At 35.2% G+C, this 23,429-nt stretch overlaps 1 protein-coding gene across 3 annotated transcripts in view; it reads right to left on the bottom strand.

The window, feature by feature from the left end:
- Positions 1-23,052, bottom strand: part of LOC118262075 (MAP kinase-interacting serine/threonine-protein kinase 1) — a 76,010-nt gene extending 52,958 nt beyond the window's left edge. Inside the window, exons 1-2 of one of the 3 annotated variants that reach the window (XM_035573189.2) lie at positions 22,956-23,052; positions 1,539-1,641 (exon numbers count right to left, since the gene is read on the bottom strand). Coding sequence is in view for 2 of the 3 variants with exons in the window: in XM_035573187.2 (XP_035429080.1) it covers positions 22,956-22,988 (33 nt within the window). In the remaining variant the exon portion in view is untranslated. Of the gene's footprint in view, positions 1-1,538; positions 1,642-21,931; positions 21,962-22,955 lie in introns of those variants that run through there. The other 2 variants (XM_035573187.2, XM_035573186.2) reach the window with 2 other exon arrangements.
- Positions 23,053-23,429: the final 377 nt, after the last annotated feature.

The raw sequence follows: 23,429 nt of genomic DNA, 5'->3' as shown, positions 1-23,429 counted from the left end.
CACAGACGTTACCAAGCCCGACTTCCAAGACAGTTTTAAATACCTCGAGGCTACAGATAACGGCTTCATTATGTTCACTCGATGTTAGTATGGCGCTTAACATTGTTGCACAAGAAACTAACGGAAGTGGGCCGACTGAAAGAGTCATAGCTGTCGCAGCGATGGACAAGTGTTTTTAAAAAAACATGTTCGCACAAAGGGAAAGTAGCAACCGCCTAGTAACAAAGCACAATAATTGGCTGTGCGTGCAATTTCCAACAGCCAGTGGGTCACGCCTTCCGTTACGGCCTGGAGCACAGACAAAGGGCGACCGGAGGACGCACCTGTCCTGGCGGCTCTTTGTGTGCTCGTATGAAATTAGTTAAATCAGTGTACACAACTCAACCACTGCATGGCTGAAAAGTAAAAGTGATAATCGCATATGTAGCTTGAGTGCTTAGATGCAAAAATATACAGTGCATAATTATCGTTCTAGCCTAATGAACGCGTTAAAAACTTCACTATCTTGCTCACGAGGACTACTTCTTTCTATGGCACCTTGCATATTTATGAGCAATGCCTCGAACTACGTTCTGGCCGAGTTTTTATAGTGTCCTCAGTCGCACTACGTGTAGTAACACTGTAGTTGATAAATGCAACTACATACATTCATTTTTAAACGTTCTGGAATGTTTCGGGGTGCATAATGAAAAGGGCAATTGAGCCGTTAATATTAACGCAGTTCCAGTAATGACGGACGGTGATACAATTATATTCAAATAAAGTTAAAAATGCTATTACTTAATTCATATGTACAAGCACAATTACGTTATGAAGTAGATTAATTGTGATGGAGATAAGAAAAGTAGAGACACATAATAAGAGTGTTATCTAAAGCCTGGAATTATGGAAGCACACCGAGATCACGCCGTAAACAAGTAAAAATACGTATGTAGCAAATAGAAAGATACATTTATATAAACTCCTCCCATTCCTCTCAGTTCTATTACCCGTAATGCCGTCATCTGGAAAAAGCCAAGTTCTTTCACCTTCATATTGAGGCATAAAGTATCGTGGTAATAGTGAAGTCCAGAAATAAGTCCTAATAGATACTTGACAGGCGAGCGTCAGTCGGAGCTTTGACCGACAGTGTGCGTCAGCGGTTTTGTGTTTGCACAGAAATAGCGCGATCTATGAAACTTTGGCAGCGTATACCTTTGCAGGAGACACGCACCTAATTTCGATTCGACTCCGTGACCGGGAGAAGTATAAATGTTATTACCGACATCCCGTTTAAACTTACAAAATTATACACAAGTCCATATCAGTTAGGCTAACTGCATTTTTGCGCAAGATTCTAAAATTAGCGGTTGCCATTTTAAAGACGCGCATTTCACAAGTTTACTTGCGAAAAGATGTTCATTTGGTTTAAGTGAGTGGAAAATATTTAACTTAAAATTCTAATAGCATTTAAGTACTATGCTGACCATTTCTAGGAAACTGAAAAGTTTCACAAGAACCATCCGTGTTAGACCATCGATAAGTTGAGAACGACGTACCTGAGATTCTTTCGGTATGCAGTCTAGAGTATAGGTGTAAAACTGGCTATGGTTGACAGAAACTATCGAATGAAGAACACGCAACTATGGCACATATGGATACCTGCGAAAAAACAAAAGCAATATTAGTAATCGACGCTAAAACGAAATTCGACTGTAAAATAAGGTGCATAAGAACCTACACTGAATATGACATGATTAATTTACACGTATATTCTACATACAGTGGCTTCGATTGTTGTCTGTCAGTAAATAAACAGACTGTAGGTAAACCTAGTGCTTATTTGTAACAAAATATGTATAGGCAGTTAACCAGCTATTATTTAATAGAAATATTTTATATTCCAAAACTTTGGATTATGAATAACTTTCAGTTTTTAATTATTTTAGAGATAGCAATTGTAACTTCTGGATATGCATGACATGTGAACGAGAACAGACTGATGATTATGAAGATGATGATGATAGTGACTTCTTAAAAATACCATATTTTAGAAATTAGTCTAAAGAAATCAATAAAGTTTCATTATACTCTGTATGTAAGTTGACTTTATTTTGGTGACCTAACGGGAGGCCCACAGACGCAGATGGAGTTGACGCAAATTTAAAATGAATTGGGCAATCTTCCAACAACGGAAACCACCTAAACTATCAGTATTCGTACACAACACATATAATAGCCGTGTAAAATGCAGACATATCCTGATTATAAAGTATGCTTGTCTACATGAACTCCATTTAGTACAAGCTTCCGCATTTCGCATGAAATTACTCAGACAAACCAATTGCCAGAGAAAACCACGTGCTATCTCTGATCACTGTAGGAAACGTTATAATAACGATAGTTTAAACAGATATTGAGAATGAATACTGTCGTTTTATCGAAGGAAATGGCCGCTGCCTCAATGCGGATGTTAAACACGCACAAATGTAACATAAATAACCACAATTGAATGACTTGTTTTGTGTTTTATCTATGATAATTTGCAAATTCACGGACATTAAAAAGCGCGTGGCAAATTGTAAACATTGCGAAAAAGCAGTGAAGATTCAGAGGCGCAAACGACCACGTAGATAAAAATTAAAATAGATTTGGCTAGGCGCCGCGTATGCCGCCGGTGCGCTAAACAATGCTGGAAACTAGGTCGACAATCTGTTTACCGTGTCAAAAATGCGAACAATCTGTTTCAGGTCCCCGCCACCACATCTGGTAGGTAATAGAATAGGCATTGAATATCAGTATTCGATTACTTACAATTTGTATTCAATTTGTTAGTGTTGCATTTGGAACAGCTTGTAGCGTTCAAGTCTATAAATTAGTCTTTGTAAATTAGCGTCCATCAATCAGAAACTGATATAATACGAAATCAGGGTACGCCAACATAAACAAGTGGGCACAAGTGTGAGGTGGTCGGCCATGATCACAGCCGCCTCCCACTCGGTGGACTCGAAACTTGAACAATATCACGCCACCGAGAGATTCATTACTGCAAAATGCATGTACACCGATAACGAAAAGGGATAATTAATGAGTATTGTAGGTAAATAATTATTCACGGAATTCGCATACTGATTTTCACCAAGGAAGTCGAGGGAATTGACCTTGCCCGACTATCTTCCGCGTTAAATCGTACACTAAAGTCTTACTTGCGAATCATTTAATATGTCATCGAATGCATTTTATGTACCAATTAACATGAAGCACCAATCTTTATAATGTGTTTCCGTATAATGAAGTAAATCCGACGACAGAGGATGTATCTGCAGATGCCTTAACATTGTCCATGTTCATTAACACAGCAATACATGGGACCATGTTTTATTTATACTACTTTTATTGTAAAACTTAAACCGGTCGGAAAGCAAGTTGTGAAAACCCGTTTTACAGATTATGAATAGATACGGTCGCAAGATCCGAGTGATTATTCTCTAAGGCCCTAAGCTATTCAAGGTATAATTGAGTGTGACAGATAGAGTAGCGGTTAGATCGAGTCACACTTGATCGGATTTTAGTTTCACATTGTAATTTTACCGTGAAATCAATTGGAAATAAATTTATTCAACGATTACTTGCTCACAGATACAAAAATGCCAAACAAAAACTGAGCATAAGGAAACTCCACAGTATTGACAAACATTTTTTTGCTACGACAGTAAATACTTACCAATGTAATTTCCCAATTAAGAAGTGTAAACTCATTGTCAGTTAGTAGTTGATATCTTCAAGCGCCCACGCAAGAATAGCGTGCAGTGTGAATTAGTAGATGCAAGATTGCCATCTCCGACCAACAACACTATTAATATAATTGTGGACTGAGCATTTTAAACGAAGATAATTTATACCGACGTTCCTTTATTTCCATGAACCTAAAGAGTTCAAACGTTCTCGAATATTCTGAGGGTTCCATGGATAAGACGTAGGGTGTAGATAAATTATACTATGCATGAAGCCGAGTGTGATGGGAGTTATGCATCGATGATTCCGTGACAAAGAGTACTGGGAATTCAGGATTTATTACACAACGTACATAACAAATTTTCGTCTACCAATTTTGAAGATAAGTTATAATAGGTACTACATGGAGTCACAGCACCATAAGGAGTAGTACCATTGGAACTGGAACCACCTGTGCCCTGTAGATAAAGACCAGTTTCTATTACAGTTGTTTATTTTAAAACGACCTGTTCCAAGTTAGAGCTCCAACCAGCAAGCAACAATATTCAAACCACGATGCCATTTACAAGACGATGGCCATAAGACCATATTAAAAATAAAGTGTAATTTTATGAATATCAAGGCAGCATTAAAACGCTGCTGTTCTAAAAATAAAAGCAATTTTCGACCACGTTTACAAAATAAATAGTATTGCTTCCATGTCGATGTGGAAGTAAAAGAAAACAGATGTATATATGTACATTCATATGTGATTATACATTCATATACATACATAAATGTATCAGCTGTTTTTAATTATTGGTTAGTCATAAAAGTCGGTTACATGACTGTTAGGTTAACTACCGAACAAGAATACAATGTATAGGTGTGTCAGGAGCTAGTAAAGTAGTTATTTGTCATCTATGATGCAACTGTAACAATTCATTGCTCATTGGTTACCACGTGGTTTGGCAATTGTCACGTTAAATTGTAAACAATGTAAACATCGTGCTTATCACCCTCAAAACATTTTGTAGGTATTCATACGTCTAGACTGTGAGAATCCATGATAGGGAAATATACTTAGATAACGAGTTATGTATACGATGCGTAATGAAATTGGCATATTACGCGAGTAAATAAGTTTCCTTAAATTTTCTATGAAAACTCCAAAATTTCAACATGTCGAGGAGGCCCATAAGTATCGTTCTGCTTCAGCAATCTCATTTATTTTGTTTACCAACCATGATACGTTGGTAAGTGGCACTTGTACATTCACAACTAAACCCCTTCCTGTCCACGTACGTTTACTTTTAACATCTAAGTAGGATGTCGTATATAACGTGCGAATATAGTGCGGAGTGGCTTGTTATGTTGTTATTCGTCCACAATCCACATGACCTACGCACCGGATGGCACGGCGGCAGGCGGCGGTTGACTCGCATTCAATGTCGGCCCTATTGTTGATGCCGATCCACGCCATCTAACCTTGACTGCAGTTGAACTTTCGTGTGAAATCGCACAAAAAATGACAACGTAATGAGTCAACATGGACGAGGCGTGGCGCATGTCTTTGATAATTATGTATTAAAAGCAGAAATTCAATTAATCAGATCAAGAAATGTTTGTTTTGAAAGTTCCGCTAAATACACTGTCAAGTGTCGCTGTTGAGAAATTAAAATGTACCATAATTTTTGTATAAAGCTACGTAAGACAAAAACTAATTTGAAAAAATCTAATTTCAATATAATTAATATCAAAAAAATATATTTTAACTACAGCTGAAAGTACTTTTTTGCGGAAATTCATAAGAAAAAATCTTGTTACTAACTACTACCTACTCGTTCAAGCGTTAAAAATAACTTTTCACATTTTTGACGCAAAAAAATCATAAACGAAGCCAATGAGGTTAACATCGAAGATAATTATTTTCTACTACGCGTTTCGTAGACCATGTTTTCATTTAGTTTATAAACAATTCTTTAAAAATAGGTAAGTAATAAGTTGAGAAATTCGCTGGCACTTGCACACGAACTTTATCACGGGACACTCAGACACGTGACAACTGTATTTTTTTTTCTGCATTAGTGTATAAACATAGCACAGATAATTGCAGCACCCGATGTCTTTTGCACTGCGCCTGTTCAGATCGTAAAATACTCAATTTATTTATTTTTAAAACAACCCTGACTGGGTTTGCAAATAATAAAAATAATTTTACGTAACTTGTTTTTCTTGAAGTAATTGTTCGTTTTGAATTTCTGAGCTCAGAGTTTGCACAAAAACTGTTAATAAATTTTTGAAACCTGTTTTGAATTGTCATATCGTAAAACTCTACAATTCAGTTTTAAGATGTCTCGGCCACCAAATTTTAATGTACTTTAGAAAACTGACTCTGGAATAATCGCTTACAATTATTTTCAACATGATCACGCGAAGGTTATTAATTTAATATCTGAACAAATAAAATTAGTGAGTAGGCCTAAAGAATAATACGGCGTGGTTAACCAAATTTATTTCAGCTTGATATTTATTAGTTAGTAGGTAAACAAGAAACCCTTTATTGCGCAATAACAATGGCTGGCAAATTAAACAGATCTCGGATCACGCGATGGGCCACGTGGGCTTTAGTAGATAGGTACTCGCTAATACTTACGCATGGAGAGGTACCGCGTACCGAAACTCGTTCGACGCGATATTTTTGCCAGTAACCTCCGTGAGCAGTGTTCGCGACTCTGCTAAACTGTTCATTTTGCAATATTGATATAACCTTGAACATCTCCATATAGACGAGTGTAGTGGGGCATTAAGGCGCCTGTAGATACGACCGACATTATCTGCCAGAGTTTAATTTTAGGCGAACGATAAAAATGTACGGTGAACACCCGAAACTCTTTGATTACATGGATAATATTTGGACAGCAAGTAAAATTCTAATACAAACGATCCTAAAGTGCGAATACGTCTCGCAAATAATACGCAATGCCACCTCCATGAGGCTGAATTGACTGTTGTTCTTTCTAAATTAAATTTACACTAAACAGTATTAGAATATTAATGATGTTTTTGTGGGCAGTAGGTATGTAGGTATCTGAAACTATTACGCACAAAACATCGATCATGTTGGAGACTGGCAAAATTTTTACTACGCTGATGTAACGAAGTGAACATGTTACTACGCAGAATTTTCGTAGACGTTACGGACGTAGCCAATCTGCAGAAATGTTCTCAAAAACATTTTCCGCGTTGTATAATTTCCCTGTGACTAAGATTTAAAATAATAAATATTCACGATTGGTCGGTTGAATCACGTGTTTTATAAAATGAAGTGACATGAGGCCAACCCCCACAATTCTACGACACTTAAAATTATCAAACTGGACATACCAGTTTTGTCTAAACTAAATCACTGTCGCTTATATAATACTGAGATTGAGATTTAACCTACGTCATGATTTTTAGCGAGAATATACCATTTTAACGTTCCTTTGAATAGAATATTATATTGGTCTTAACTCACTTGATTTTATCGAAAAAAATGTTTGGTAAATGTTTATTTATAACACGTATTTACGGAATAAATAAAAATGATACCATTATAAAACAATCGACACATACAAATATTATAAAGCCACAAAAGCTGAGGCGTGCCGGAAATCATTTAAACAACCACAGCGCCGAATTAATTATGTGACTTGAATTCGCTAACGTTAATAAATTCTGTTTTATTTTTGTTACGTAGTTACGTACCATCAAACAGGTCGGAAACTCGTTTGTCAGACGATTTTATTGCGAATCGAGAAAATATTGCGTTCTAGATTGCTATATTCGTACATACATTAAAGCTTTAATAGAGGCCCGCCTTATTTTTCTTATATTCCATAATTCCACGTAAACTTGCTGTTAAATTTACATTTAGGTACATTTAAATGTTACATATCGTATACTAACGTCACCAGAAACAGTGATTCTTTACTTGAACCTAAAATATGAACCTGGTCTTTGTAACAATAGCAATGATTAACATGAATTAACACCTAACCTAAACTCACGAACGAGTTGCAAAACAATTATAGAGTTGGAGCCACGTAGCGGAAAACATTAGGTACACTTCGGGATTTTAAAATAAATGGAACGAAAAGAATTTATAGTGTCGGTGGTCATAATCATAAATATGTCAATGCGATTGATGCTGTTAATGTCACCCGTATAATGGGTCAAGGACCAAAGCAGATTTAAAACGACTCCTACTGATAATCTCCGCAACACTAACGCAAAGTCGCAGTAGGTCGTGACATTATACACGTACTCATCATGTTTTTAATTCTAGGTAATGCGCTCATTGAAGCTGACGCGACGTCTATTATACATACACAATACACATCTGCCCTCGTTTACCGTTCTTCTAAGTCTTGGCAACAGACGCAGTCCAGTCATAACTAAACCGAGACCTACCATACTACCATACTCCCCGCATCGTTTATCATTGAAAACTCTTGGGTGCAACATTAACTGCATGATTTCCATAATTTCTCCAAACAAAAGGAAAATATCCAGCGAACCCAAAGTTATTGACCCAAAGGGCTAGGTCAAACTGTTGACTGAGTTCATCACGCGATACAGGACGTTCAAAAAACAATAAAAAAACTAAGATTCGTAGGATCTTATAAACATTTATGAGTACCAAGGAATAAAATTCAACGTTTATGAAAATTTTCGACGATCAAAGAACCCTGGACAGGAAAATGACATCTCGACTGCATTATAATTCTCGAAGATGCCAGAAAATACCCCATGCGGTGTGATTTATGCAGGACTAACAGGAATGTGGAATAGTTTATTGTAGTCATAGTCAAGTGGGCCCACATATTCTGCATAACAATAATACTGGTAAATTAAATCAACAATGCTAATAATAAAACAAGACAATGCCATTAAATAAAACATTAAAACAGACTAGAAAGATCTCTGGTCGCTGAAAAACGAATTCGTCGATGAGCAAAAATGTTAAAATCAAAATTACTGAGTAGGTCAATGCCACAACATCGATTTCGGATGCGGATCGTAAATACTGAATCCACTTGTACTACTTATTTGATAACAATGTAGGTATGAAGACTATGTTTTGGGAGGTATTCGTCATTCGGTACTCCAAATACATCGAAACAAGATTTACATCGAGTTGAAGTCACCAAGGTAATATCAATCACAGCTTCAAAACCATGAATTACGGATTAATAATATTCATGTAATCGCCATTCAGCATAGGTAGCGACTGCTGTGCAAATTTAATATCCATGAAGGAAAATCATTTCAATTTGGGCCAAGGTCCGTTGAAACCTGATAACATATGGAAGTGTGAAAAACAAAAAATATATTGTTAAATGAGACGAGTTTAAGGTAAAGGGAGTTTAATCTTGTACTTAGTGTAAATTGTTCAAGCTATTGCGTCAGAAATTGCACAATGCACCGAAGGCAGGTCAGAATACAAATCAATCTCGGGGACTTAAGTGTGACCCTTGTAGATCACAAAAGAAGTAATAATAACCCAATAGTAGATTATAATAGGGACGACCCTTTTTTGTAGCCCCTACCGCCGTTAGGGTTGCCCGTTTGACGTAGTTCTCGACGCCACCGACGAGGTCCTTTAATAGAGTTTTATAAGTGTTGATTATGAATATTAATGAATAAATGAATATAAATAACCAAATATTTTGTTGACATCTAAAACATTTTTATGCTTTTTTTTATGATGAGAAAAGTTGAGGACGATTTTTTTTTTACTGAGAAGCAAAATTAAACAGTAAAAAACTATTAACTGCCTTATTAGACTCGTGTTCGCAAACGTGATTCCTAAGCACGACGTTCTTTATTTTGTTCCTGAGTGAGAAACCGTTACTGTGTTTTTGACTTACAAATATTTGAGTCTTCAGAATACAAAAATCATATCCATTCTAAACCTGCAATTTTTATCAAGCAGTCCTTAAAACCGATCTAACAAAAATGGGAACATAAGTCTAGATTCCATCTAAATAACCTTTTGAGGAAATAACATGCCAATTAGAAAAACAAGTTTACAAAACATTTCCATATAAAAAAATCTCATTCAGAGTACAGTACAATAGTAACAGGAGCAGTAAAAAAGACACGTAGGTATTGTAAAACGTACTAGCTTCATTAAATCAGAATGCCAGCAGAGAACCGTTTGTTGCACAGAAAATCTCCATGTTTGCATGTCACACAAACTGTTTGAATTTTAAATTAAGGGAATAGGTTACTGCCCCAGTTTCAAAGGCCATAGTTATACTTGGTCACGAATGCAAATCCTGTGTAAACACTTTGTTAAGTAATAAGCAATCTATCTAACAAATCGACGCGTAACTTGGACCGATTACAATAATACCATTCGTATTTAGCTCGTGAGAGCTCAGTAAACAGACTTCTGTTATGCTAAGCCCATTTTGAAAGCATAATACACACTGTTATAGTTTTAGAAGGAAAACTAATACATCCTTGAATAGCCAATATCAACATGATTTTGTTACAGTTAATGTTTTGCTACTCAACTGCCTCGGGTTATTTAAACAGCCTCTCTATAATAAATCCGTAATAATAATCCTTCAACATGGAATTTGTTTTGCTAATTCGTTGGAAAAGGAGATTCATAACGTTTCATTTTATAGAAGACTGGCTTATTTAGTGATCGCTATCTTGCCTACCGAACCGAAGATTTTGGGATTGATATTTCCATCAGACTAAGGTATTTTTTTAATCTTAAATTCGTAACGGAATCCCAAGTTGAAATCGCTAATACAAATTACCAAAACGCCATAAGCGAATGTTAATTAATAACAACTTTCTATCGGATGCGATTGTCCTATTGTAACAAAGGCCCCACAAGACTCGCAACCCTTCTAAGGACTTCAGCAATGAATTTTCTATTTAAACTGAGACCCGAATAACAGTAAATACTGGTAAGGAAATGCTGTTTTGGTGTGGTTCCTGGATATAGCTAAATTCCATATAAGAAATTATATTCATCCAGTCGTATAATATGGTATATCTATTTCAATAGACATGTATAGTACCTAATCTTGCAGTTTTGCTGTGCCAAGGACCATCAAATCGCACCTATATGTCATATATTTCACAATGCATAGCATGAATCTTATAAGATTAATAAAATTCTCTCTGAAAAACCAGAGATCGTGAAATTCTGCCCAGACGGTCACGAGTCATATGCATAACTAACATAGTTATATCATTGTTTTATAAATGTATATAGATCTTGCTATCGAAGTACTCTACATGTATAAATATTCATTAGAACGTATCTGATTGTAATGCCTTTGATGATCAGGACGCGTACCGGCCGTGACATCACTATTTACCAGCCATGTTTGATCGCCATTAATTACGTCTTACCAGTGTTTGTTATCGCCTAGTGCTATTCGCAGGTCAGTACTACTAACTCATAATATTATTGATTTTGCACAATAATATATTGTAACTAGGTGTATTGCTATCCGATCGTTCGAGAGAACTTGGAATTTGTGACGCTAGACTTCTTAGAGAATGTATGGAAAAGAAAACACGATTAGGAAGGTTATTTTTTTTATTTATTAGTAAAAACCATGCATAGTTACAGCTTACATTATACAGTTAAAGTGATATTAAACTACTTCACATTATGGTTCAATTACCTATTTTAAAAAAAAGTCCCTAAAGTCCTAGTCTCGTACACACTCAAAACAACTATGTAATAGATATAAACTATTTCTTAAAAGTAGGTGCCATCATCATCATCATCTGTTAAATCCAGATGGAATTAACTCGAGAAACAACTCAACAAAAATAATTAATTCTTGATATACCTTTGAAAGCTTGAGGCGTTTTGACGTTTTGTTTGTGAATACCTTAGTAATTTCTTACCATTTCCCATTTACTAGAAAAAACATTAGGTAATTTGTTTACCCATTGTCCGAAACAGAAAAAATAGGATTACCGGAAAATGCTCTCGCTACGCAGATATTCAGTGACCTTACGCCGAAAAAAATATAGTGGACAATAACATTAAGACATAAAAACAAAGTTTTTTGGCAGAGGCAAAAACTTCTAAGTATCTTCGTTCGCATAACAATAAATTGCGTAGTTGTAGTTAATATGGGAGCTTAGTATGCCGTAAATTACGTCGTTGAATTCTATATTATTTGCCATAACAATAATTTAAATAATATAAACGACAATGGGATTGAGACGTAAAATAAATAAGTATTCATGTCTTTTTTTTTCATTAAATCCTAAGATCTTTTTACCTAAGATGAATAAAAAAGAAGTAAACAACAAAGTTTGAAGCAGCTGAACGAATTGATTGACCGCGTGTTAGAACCCATCAAATCTCTCACTTCCTAACAAGCCTTAACGATTTGAGAATAACACAAACAACTTAAGGAACCGTAACTTAATGGATGCACAGGCGTGCGGGTCGAACGAGTTCAGGGTTCCGAGACGATCAGGCGCTAGGCTGAAGGTGAAAGGAGGGCACTGCACCGTTCTTCGTCAGGGTGGTACACTTGCAACTTGATTAGCTCCACATAGAACCTGTACAGGCCCTAAGGTAGATAGACATCCGAGACACATACACATTTACGCACTGTCAAGAACTAACGTCCTTTTTGAGTCAGACAGAAATAAAGGCGAAAAGAAATCTATTTGGTACTAATTAATTACTTCGCTCATAGTAGGTATCCAGATTGTCACGAGATGCCAATTATTACACAGTTAATTGAACAAAATCAAGGCAATCGAATTGAAGATAAAATGTTAATTGTTATTAATGGTGTCTTCAGACAATTAATTTGTACTTTTATGTTATTTATTGATCTTTTTTCTGATCATTGTTCTAACAGATGTTATCGACCTGAGTTGTAAGGGCTAGATCAGGATAAAAAATGCTAGGTACGTGATCAATGACATGATGCAACGAAGTAGGTACATTAAAATGCAAGGTTTTTCAACTGCATTGTGATAACCAATATTACAGAGAAAACTCGCATTTAGGATCATTGATTTTGTGTTAGATTATGATAATACGAAATCTGATCTGGTGCCAAGCACTCAATCAGATTGGGTATATCACCATGTGGTCGCAGAGAGAACATACAAACTGTAATGGTAGCTGCACTACGGTCGTGATGCCAGCCACGATCAACCGTCCATCGCGAGTCGTGGCCCCCGTCTGCTCTAATGCCAATGCGTGTTGATTCTACAACTCAAATTATAGACTATTCTCGTGCTAAGTAATGTTGGAACATTACCCCTAACTACATCATTTAAACACAGTTCAGCACTCTTTGAAATAGTAGGTATAGTAATACCTATTATTAGAAACGTTTCAAAGAAATGACAACGCACTGCAAAACTCTTATGTTTCAAGGAAGCAAATGCCGTTTGCCAAAAAATTTTTTGCTCCTATTACAAACTAGTTTACGTGTGTCACATTAATTTTGGCAATGGAGGCCACGTCTAAGGTTTGCGTAGCAAATGTGAAAAAATATGGCAGAATCTTTTTTACTGCCGGGAGCCTGGGATTAACACAAATGTGCGAAGTGTGGCAAACCTTGAAAAAATTGTGGCCGAGATTTAACGATCAAAAGAATAAAATCTCGTACGAATGCTCAAACGTGATTTTCCTTTGATTTAGGTGAAATCTTTTGATAGAAGGAAAATCTAGAAAACTGGGTACATACCTAAGTAAATAAATCAGTTATTGTGCGAGTAATAACATTAGCACCAATATACACTTATTAGATTAAGAAACGATCAGCGATTTTCCTATTCATATGGCTTCTTGATATTAAAGGTACTCACTCGTAAGTACTAAAGCAATCTAAATTCGCAGTTATATTTCTGTGTTCATGGTTAAAAATAACGTTGGGAAGAGACCTTATCTTGAGTCGAGAATTACCTACGTTACGATATCAATAGCACAGATCAAAGATGTATTCCATTGGTGCTTAGGTACCATGTTTATCTGATTAGGCATAAAGACTTGGAAAGCGTAACGCATACTGCGAGAATTACCGGTCGACCAACAACAATAGAAAAAATACATGTACCGACATTTTACGTAAAAAGTAATCGATTCAAAGTTGAAGGAAAATTACAGTAAGAAAATAATTAAGTAAGATAAAAAAGACGTTTTATAACACAGGACATGGAGCCCTGTGATTAAGGTCATCAAGGTCAATTTGTAATCATGAACATGAATTAATTTAGAGCTGAGTACGTAGGAAGTTAATGCACTCATATCCATGCTCATACCCAAAAGGAAGGACTAACAAATTTATTAGGTGTTGGAATGCGACACTTAAATAGTTTAATAAATCTTAATTTAGATAGATTAAAAAAATTAAAAGCATTGGTCCACAGTTCATACCATGTAGATGATTTCTAGATGTTAGGTAAATTTTGATACTCGTTAAACTTTTATTTTATAGTTAAACATTTGGCAATTATCTCGCCTGGTGGTAAGCGATGGCACGGCTTGGAGCACATTTCGGGTCTTTCTAGCAGTTTCAAACATAGTTAAGATGTATCAGCACTATGCGGCTGTAGAAGATTTAAAAAAATATTCAGTCTATAGTTATTTTTCAAGGAAATAAGTTAAATACCTATACAACGCAATACAGACAAAGCAACATCTGATCTCAACGGATAAAATACCGCAATACTCAAGAAAAAACCTAATCAAATACACAAGGAAACAGATAGTAATGATCGAATTGACGTTATAAAATGTTTCAGCGGTATTTTATGAGCGTTTTTTTAGTTCAGTGTGCCCGCTATCCGCTCCGTTCAGTGCCGACAACTCGATAACGTCAGCGGTGCGACAACCGGCCGTGACCGCGTTGCGTTGCCAGCAACAGCCTGCCCTCCTCAGGGCACTAAACTACGACTTGCGTAATAATATGTATTACATTACATTTTGTACGTATCTATACATTTTGTTATGCATATCAGCTTACGTGAGTAAAATCATCCAGAGTCGTCACGACATAGTATAAAATTAGTGTCTTGTCGCTGTAGGAATAACCCCCAAAAGGGTTTTTCTGGTAACTGATATTTTTGGACGCAAAATTGGTAATATGAATCATTAATGACTGAGAAGACGAAAGTAGCTGCTTATCTTCTGCGAAAGCAGTTAATGCCAACTGAGGCAAAGAGCCTGTTCTGAGATAATGTCGCATATCCAGCTACTTGAAATCCGACTCACATACATACGTATGCACCAATAAGTTGTCCAAGTGAAACACTTGGAATTCTGCTTACCCTGCAAGTAAATAGAAAGCTGAAAGATAATATTCCAAGAACCAGATCGGCAATATATTGGAATAAATTACAATTAGAAATTGCGAGTTAGACATGGTCCTATTTTCTGTATAAATATAGAGTGGCTTTGATGACCTGAATGCCGTTGTGTGGGCTCTATGTCTTCCGTGTGTTTAGGGTCGGAGGTCCGCTTGGTCGCCCGCACAAATATTTGAGTCTTTGAATATTATCGAACACTGTGATGTAATATTTGTATGTACATGTAACCATCCTTCTTTACAGGTCGAGTATTCCAAGAAGGCGTGGCTGATCAAATCCGACATAATAGGATTACCTACTCCGATCCGAGAACTTGTAAAATAATACGATAAATTATAAACTGAAAATTATTAATCGTTTTATTTCAGTTACCCTTTCAAAACATTCGGCAAGGTTTCTTTCGTTATTCATAGATCTGATGCTTTATCTTGGAAAAAATATCCAAAAAATTGCTGGGAACCCTATGACCGATGGAATATTCTGTCGAAATTTTCGCAGCATTCACTTGACGGATCATTTATAAAAATAGTTTTATGCATAGACATGACCCGGTTTCTAAATAAAATACCAGATGGATTGTAAAGAAAAGTGATGTTTTTGAAGACTTTCATCATTTAGATTTAAGTGCCTGTAAACACTCATTACATGAAACATGCCACTGCAAATTCTTCGAAAGATACAATTTTCGGTTTTCCTCGAGACTAGTCCCAAAAATAATAGCACTTTTTATTGTTATATTAACCTTCTGCTCTCTGAAATGTAAAACAATTGTTACTAGAATAAAGTGAAGAAATTAAATCAAGTCATATTGATTTTCCGAAGCGAATTACAGCGAGAGTTTTAATAAGTCAGCGTGAGTTGCGTCAAAGAAGAGTTCGATCAATGGAGCTTTATACACATGTCATTTTGATTATCTACATTAACCATTAGTATAAATATTTACGAAATTAATATCTCTGTTTGTATCTGTAATGCCATTATAAGTGCATAAATACGTGGCGCTGTAAAGTGCAAAATCGATAAGATAACCCGAAGGAAATCAAAACGAAATTAAGATAAGGTCGTGTCCGGTCATATCTATGTTAAGTAAGTGCACAAACTACATCTACCTATGTCTACTAATGCAAAAGGCATGCTTGGATGAAGTAGTGATAAAATGTATAAAGTTTGTACAATAAAACATTACCTACTAAAAAATAGGTAAATGAGTAATCATATCAATTAAAATTTGACCTTCAAATATTACAGCTAGAATGATCAAGATCAATAACCGGAAAAATGATGCAATTAAAGCGTATAATTATCAAGGGATGACTGTTATATGTATATGTATTATTCAAACGTTTAGATACGCCCACGAGTGCACGTATGCAAGGGTGACGCAACACGCCCTAAATCTTGACCTACAACCACACAGAGCGAGTTCGTCAAACACGGTGACGTATCAAAAGACTTAACGAATTCCGTTTCAACGTCACAGTAAAAGAAAATAATGACTTTTTTACACCTTCCTCTCGGCTCGGCACAAAAAACACTTCGATTACCTCTATCTACGTCCAAATACCTTGCCCGATCGTAGAATATGTATTCAAACTTCTTTTCGTACAAAAGTAAATTTGTGGATACAACCACGCTTCGCACAACGACAATGTAACCAAACACATACTTATTTCAAAGGTAAGTAAACATAAAATAAGGAAAGCAAAATAAAACAGCTACGTTAAAACGTTTACGCCCAACACTTGGAAATCGCAAAGCAAACTTGCATAATGGAAATCCGCCCATGTTTGCTTCAACGAAACTATTGTACACAGATTGGACGAATGGAATCCGGCATTGTACGACGATAGCTACATTTGCGAACATATCACAAATGATTTGACTTAATTTGAATAAACTGTGCCTCCATAAAAGAGGGAGACTAAATCTTAACTGAAAGAAAATAGAGTTTATCTTTAGTCAAATAACAGACCTCCTTACAATTTGCCTCACGTTTCAGCCGCCTACAGACTCATTAAAATGTATTGTTAAAGGCCGAAAGAGCTTTCTTTGTTACTAGTTAAATGATGCCTAAGTAATAGGATTGGCAATATTATACAGGGTGACTTTGAATTCGACGTATTCCTCTCGGGAGGTGATAATACAACTAATTTCCTACAAAATTAGCCCTGAGGTCCTTGGGCGGAAAGTGGCTAGTTTCTGAGATATTCAACATTTTTGGTTTTGGTAAAAAAATCCCGAATTGATTACAAAAACATCAATAAATAAAAAAATATCGGTTGGATTTAAGTAGTTTTAGTTTTAATCAGTTGCCAATACATCAGTTATCATTTATAAATACTAATTATGGCACAAATATCATTCGTTTTAAAATAGCAAGTAATTTCCTATCAAATTTTGTTTTGTGTCACTAATTTGGTCGATAGAAAACTGGATTTATTTCAAAAAAAATATATGACACTAAGCGTATAAACTATTAGAAAAACTTCCTTGGTTTATTAGCTATCCAGAAACATAAAATTATTGACAACATTCTCAAAAATAAATGAATTAATTGATGATAAGTAGAGTGTAAAGAGAAAAGGGCAATTTCAAAAACATCTTTATTTGCAAAAATTTGTTCAAAGTAACCTTCCCTACGACGAATACATGCCCGAACACGCTTCCTTATCTCTATGACAGTCACTCTTGGACTGAATATGCGTCTAATTTCGTCATTATCTTCAAATATGTTTTGGAGAAGAATTTCGATACACGGCATATTCCGTCTGTATAAACAAGAGACTTCATGTAAAAATCAACCGGCGTTAGGTTCTGGTCATTGTGCATGCCATGTAGTCATGTAGTGGGACCGCCCTGTCAATCCAACGCCTGAAAACCGATGTATCCAACCACTGCCGCACAGTAGTTCGATAGTGTACTAAAGAATCGTCGTGTTCGAATAAACTCATAAACTTGTTTCTAAATTCAAATTTAAAATAATGTTTCTTGCTCATTCCTTAAAAAATAGTTTTAATTCTCACCATTTAAATTATTGGGTAAAAAGTAGAGCCTAATCAAGTCATTATTAATGATACCTATCCAAACATTTGAATCAAAACCGTATCCGTGGACCTGTTGGTTTTGCTTTTTTAGATTTCGTTGACTTTTTTGGGGCTAATAATGGATATTGTGATAGTTTGATCAGAGCACTATCGAACTACTGTGCGGCAATGGTAGGATGTCTCGGTTCCCACGTGTTATATTGACAGGGCGGTCCCACTACATGGCAAGCACAGTGACCAGAACCTAACGCCGGTTGATTTTTACATAAAGTCCCTTGTTTATACAGACGGAATAGGCCGTGTATCGAAATTCTTCTCCAAAACGTATTTGAAGATAATGACGAAATTAGACGCATATTCGGTCCAAGAGTGACCGTCATAGAGATAAGGAAGCGTGTTCGGGCATGTATTCGTCGTAGGGAAGGTTACTTTGAACAAATTTTTGCAAATAAAGATGTTTTTGAAATTGCCCTTTTCTCTTTACACTCTACTTATCATCAATTAATTCATTTATTTTTGAGAATGTTGTCAATAATTTTATGTTTCTGGATAGCTAATAAACCAAGGAAGTTTTTCTAATAGTTTATACGCTTAGTGTCGCATATATTTTTTTTGAAATAAATCCAGTTTTCTATCGACCAAATTAGTGACATAAAACAAAATTTGATAGAAAATTACTTGCTATTTTAAAACGAATGATATTTGTGCCATTATTAGTATTTATAAATGATAACTGATGTATTGGCAACTGATTAAAACTAAAACTACTAAAATCCAACCAGTATTTTTTTATTTATTGATGTTTTTGTAATCAATTCGGGATTTTTTTACCAAAACCAAAAATGTTGAATATCTCAGAAACTAGCCACTTTCCGCCCAAGGACCTCGGGGCTAATTTTGTAGGAAATTAGTTGTATTATCACCTCCCGAGAGGAATACGTCGAATTCAAAGTCACCCTGTATAGTCGTATATCATACCTTTATTGCGAGACTACAGCAATAAAATTGTCATAAATGCTATCGGGAACTATGAATCTGTTGAAGGGATAGGTATAAATTGTGGACATAGATTTACTTTTCTTTATTGTTATTTCTAGCAAACGATCAACATGCCTAGTTGTCGCGTTTGGTGTTTTTACATTCGCTAATAAAATGTCTGCGTAGCACACTATGACAAACATACACACACAGACAGAAAACACCAATAGACGATACGTAACGGGCCCCTTCCACAACAAGCAAAGCTCACGCGCTGACGAATATAGAAGTAAGATTCAAGGCTAGAGCTTTTAATACACCGTGTATTGAATACACAAACACTAATAACAAAAGACTTATTTGAATACATACGTACATACACCATTTCCGGCGAATAAACCAATGTAGGTACATCGACATAAAAAGTAATGATGGCGGCAGGTACTATAGATACCTATCATTATTTTTAAATAGGTATACTCCCCACAGACACAATAAGATAATAATCTATTAAGTGTAATGATTACACTTTAAAAAAACATTAAGCGAATGATAATCAATTTGATATAACGATTACAAGTTAGACTCCCCAAAGGAAAGAAATGCGGCCAGTGACTGATAATACTAAGGTTGATTAAATGTCTAGAAAGCACAGATATGAACGAAACTGCTAAAAACAATAGTTACAGAACAGAAGTGGATATTTCACCACAAAATTATACAAATGTTAAATAGTTAAGAAAGCAAATAAAATTGAAATACAACGCAGAACATCATATTCATGGGCCTCAAGATGTAAGGAGGAACGACAATGAACTCATGAATTTCGAAGTACCCTCGGTGGATAAACACCTAATCACAATACAACAAGAGGCCGAATGTAGCATTAATGTTTACCAAGATGTAGGATTGAAGAATTATGTATGTTTATTATATTAGATTTCGAACAACAAACTGCAAAATCGATGGAGATGCTCTCAAAATCGGTATATGACTTAAAAGTTTGCAATATGTATTCAATTAAATTCATTGATTCATCTAGATTAATAAATAAAATAGGAGTGTCTGTTTGTTCCGGCTAATCTCTGAAATTGCTGGACCTACTAAGGAATAACTTAGGTTAGTTTTATTTTAGATAAAAATCATAATCCCAAATTTTGTTAGAAATCATTATTCTACGCGGACAAAGCCTCAGGCAACAACTACTCCAATATAGCTAACAAAGAAAGATTTTAATACTTCAAACGAAACACACTTAAAAGGTAATGACAGTGATAGTTTTTTGGTTGTGCTATTAGTTAAAAGTGAACCGTACCTTAAACACTTCAAGACACTTCAAATCACTCACCACGCAAAAGTGCTAAAGTGTGGATTGATATTTAAAAAAAACCTTCCGCAAGTGGAATGAAGTGTGTTATGGAAGACATGCATTATAAACATTGGTGTATTAACTATTAGATTTATGGACACAAAAAATTAAGGACTACCTACTTGAATACAAAATATGAGCACTTGAGCAGACAGCAAAAGACAGTAAGTACAAAAAAAATATTGCTTCAACATTTCTTAAAACATTGCATCAGCATCTCAATTCCTGACTAGACTTAGGTAGTAGGTACTTAATCTAGTCCGCGTATTAAGCCATTTTAATCGGAAGGCTACTTGGTATCTAATAAAAAATCCCGTAATAAAGGTTACGATATTATCACAAAACTGCTATCAGTAACAAACAATCTTTTACTGCATAAAAAACCCAATGGAAATACGTGGCCATATAAACAGTCAGTATCCAGTAGAATTAGATTTACCTAGCTAGCTACTAGTACAGCCGCATTACTCATAGACTTAAAATTTAAAATCACTCTTTTTATTGCCCTACTTTTGAAGCCTAACAAATTGCATTGCTCACACCAGTGACTCATTTTATACAACTTTATCAATGATTTTCTTTTAGATTAGGAAATCTGAAGACATGCCGTCTGCGGTAGAAGCGAAATTGGCACCATATTATGAGCTATTTCGTAATCAATCGCTATCTTGATAATAAATTTATAGTCTAGGTAATAGACGAAAAATTTTCTGTGAAATAGAACCAGTAAGTAATAAGTTGATAATGAATATAAAAGAAGCAAAATAAAAGGCGACTTCTTTGCAAAACGTTCCCAAGAACTGAATATTTGAACAACAATCGCCAAAACTGGTTGCGATGGTACTCGTAGGCCAAGCAACCAGTTTGTAATTATGCATCAAACTGTTGCGATTTTTAAACCAAACACGGTGTCCCGTATAAGGCTTGAAGCGGTACTGACATACCTCGCGTTATCGATACCAACGCCTCGAATTCTGATTACCCAGTAAAGGGAAAGAGCGTGACGGAGAATGTATAATGCAATTACGAGTTTATAAATATGTAAATGGGTAAGTACAGGACTTTATGGCAGTTAGTTGGATAGCAGAAATGGTACATTAGGAAATCTGAGTTTATTGTGATTTAAAGGTACTAAACTGTAGATCGGACATCGAACCTTGTGTGGAGTATCAGAAGAGTTAAGTATGAGGAATATGAGGGCATCACTCATTTAAGTTTATTTAATTTAATAGTGCCCTCCTTAATACTAAATGGTGATGACTGAATCATAAGATTTTCGTATCTTACATAAAAATAATATCACTAAAACACACGAAAGATTATTTTATTTTGTTTCTTTATTACAGGGACTTTTGAAATCGCATTAACGGATATCAATCCAATCAAAACCGTACATTGCCTCAATAAACAGAGTTCCATGAACGTGCTTACTTACCAAAACTTCGACAAACTAAATATTTATAGCACTTACACTTACAATTGATCGTTCCATAAATGAATACTGCAACGAATATGTAAAAAGACACTGCAATATGATCACTGAGTTATGACACCGTGTCCTCTTCATACGAACGCAAAACACGCACGTCGGTCGCGTCGATGCACCGTTGCGAAAATCGCATTTGCGAAATCATTGGGGTAAATAAACTAATTACGTAATTACAGGTGCTAATCAAACAATTAATATGTAGTACTCATACTGCGGCGTTGACTAAAATTGGAAGTAACTGCAGGAAGCCGATGTGGGTTAAAAAAATCCCGCCTGCCAATATTCTGTTGACTCAATAGTTACTCGTTCTTACATATTAACTGTTGGACATGTAGTAGTTGGTGTAATAATCTGGGTTTTTTATTAGTTTCTATATTTGGTTGTTAGATATTTCGTTTTTTCGGCGTTGAAACAGGCGTCAATATTAGTATCACCTAAGTTTGGACTCAAGAAGGGATTTAGAAAAGTTCTAAGTGTATTTATTAAGATACTATGGTCTTGCTTGAAGGTCACCTTGAAGGGACCAAATATTGAATAGAAAAAAAAATCTATGTAGGTATAATGAGATAATTATTTTGTCTGCAAATATAGATCATTATGTTTTCAGATTCTTTTTCTGTATCCCTTTGTTTGTATCTTACCAAGTTTATAGTAAGTAGGCACATATTTTCTATCTTAGCCTATTCGAGGGTAGCAGCCAGCTCTTATTTCAGTTCCCTTTTCTTTCTTATGTAGGTATGTAATACTTATTAATTCTTATACATTTTGCGTGATATTTTCTGGCTTATAATAATTCCGAACTTAACGCATGCGAAGCCGCGGACTAAAGAAAGTTCGTAATAAAATTAATTGTTATGATAATGAAACAATCCCTAATAAACAACGCATCATGTAAACATAAACAAAATAAATTGAAATTACCGCTCAAAAGAACGACGTCACTACGACCATCCGGCATTATGCCTATGGGAAACATCAGAAGTTAATGAAAAAATGTAACAACGATACTCACAAAAAAGAAGTGTGGTTTTCTTTCAGCCATCATCAATCATTTTCATGAAATAAGAAGATGTTTGATTATTTAACATCAGGACAATCCCGGCAAATTCGGTTTTTATTTGTTGACATTAATTTTTTACTTTTTATAACCATTCCATTTCACGCATTTATTAGAAAAGGTGACTGTTGTATATCGCAGAACTTTTTAAGATTTGTTACTAAATCTAAAAGAAAAATAAACCCGATAATTGAAAAATACGTAAACAATTTTTTTGCAATGCAAATAACACTATAACAATATAATAAAAAGTTTCTCATATAAGAGATTTGCGTGTTACGGAACGTGCTATTTCATAGGGATGGTGAAACTTGACTTCAAATAAACTAAATCGAATAACGAAAATTGATAACAGAAAATTGTAATTTGTGTTTTAATTTTATTGCACTTGAATTATTATTATTTAATGTAATTTAGGAAATACTGCTA

Source organism: Spodoptera frugiperda, chromosome 20 (assembly GCF_023101765.2).
Source record: "Spodoptera frugiperda isolate SF20-4 chromosome 20, AGI-APGP_CSIRO_Sfru_2.0, whole genome shotgun sequence".
In the NCBI taxonomy this organism is placed as follows: Eukaryota; Metazoa; Arthropoda; class Insecta; order Lepidoptera; family Noctuidae; genus Spodoptera; species Spodoptera frugiperda.
The sequence above is the reverse complement of the archived record's forward strand: the minus strand, read 5'-3'. Positions and strand labels throughout refer to the sequence as shown.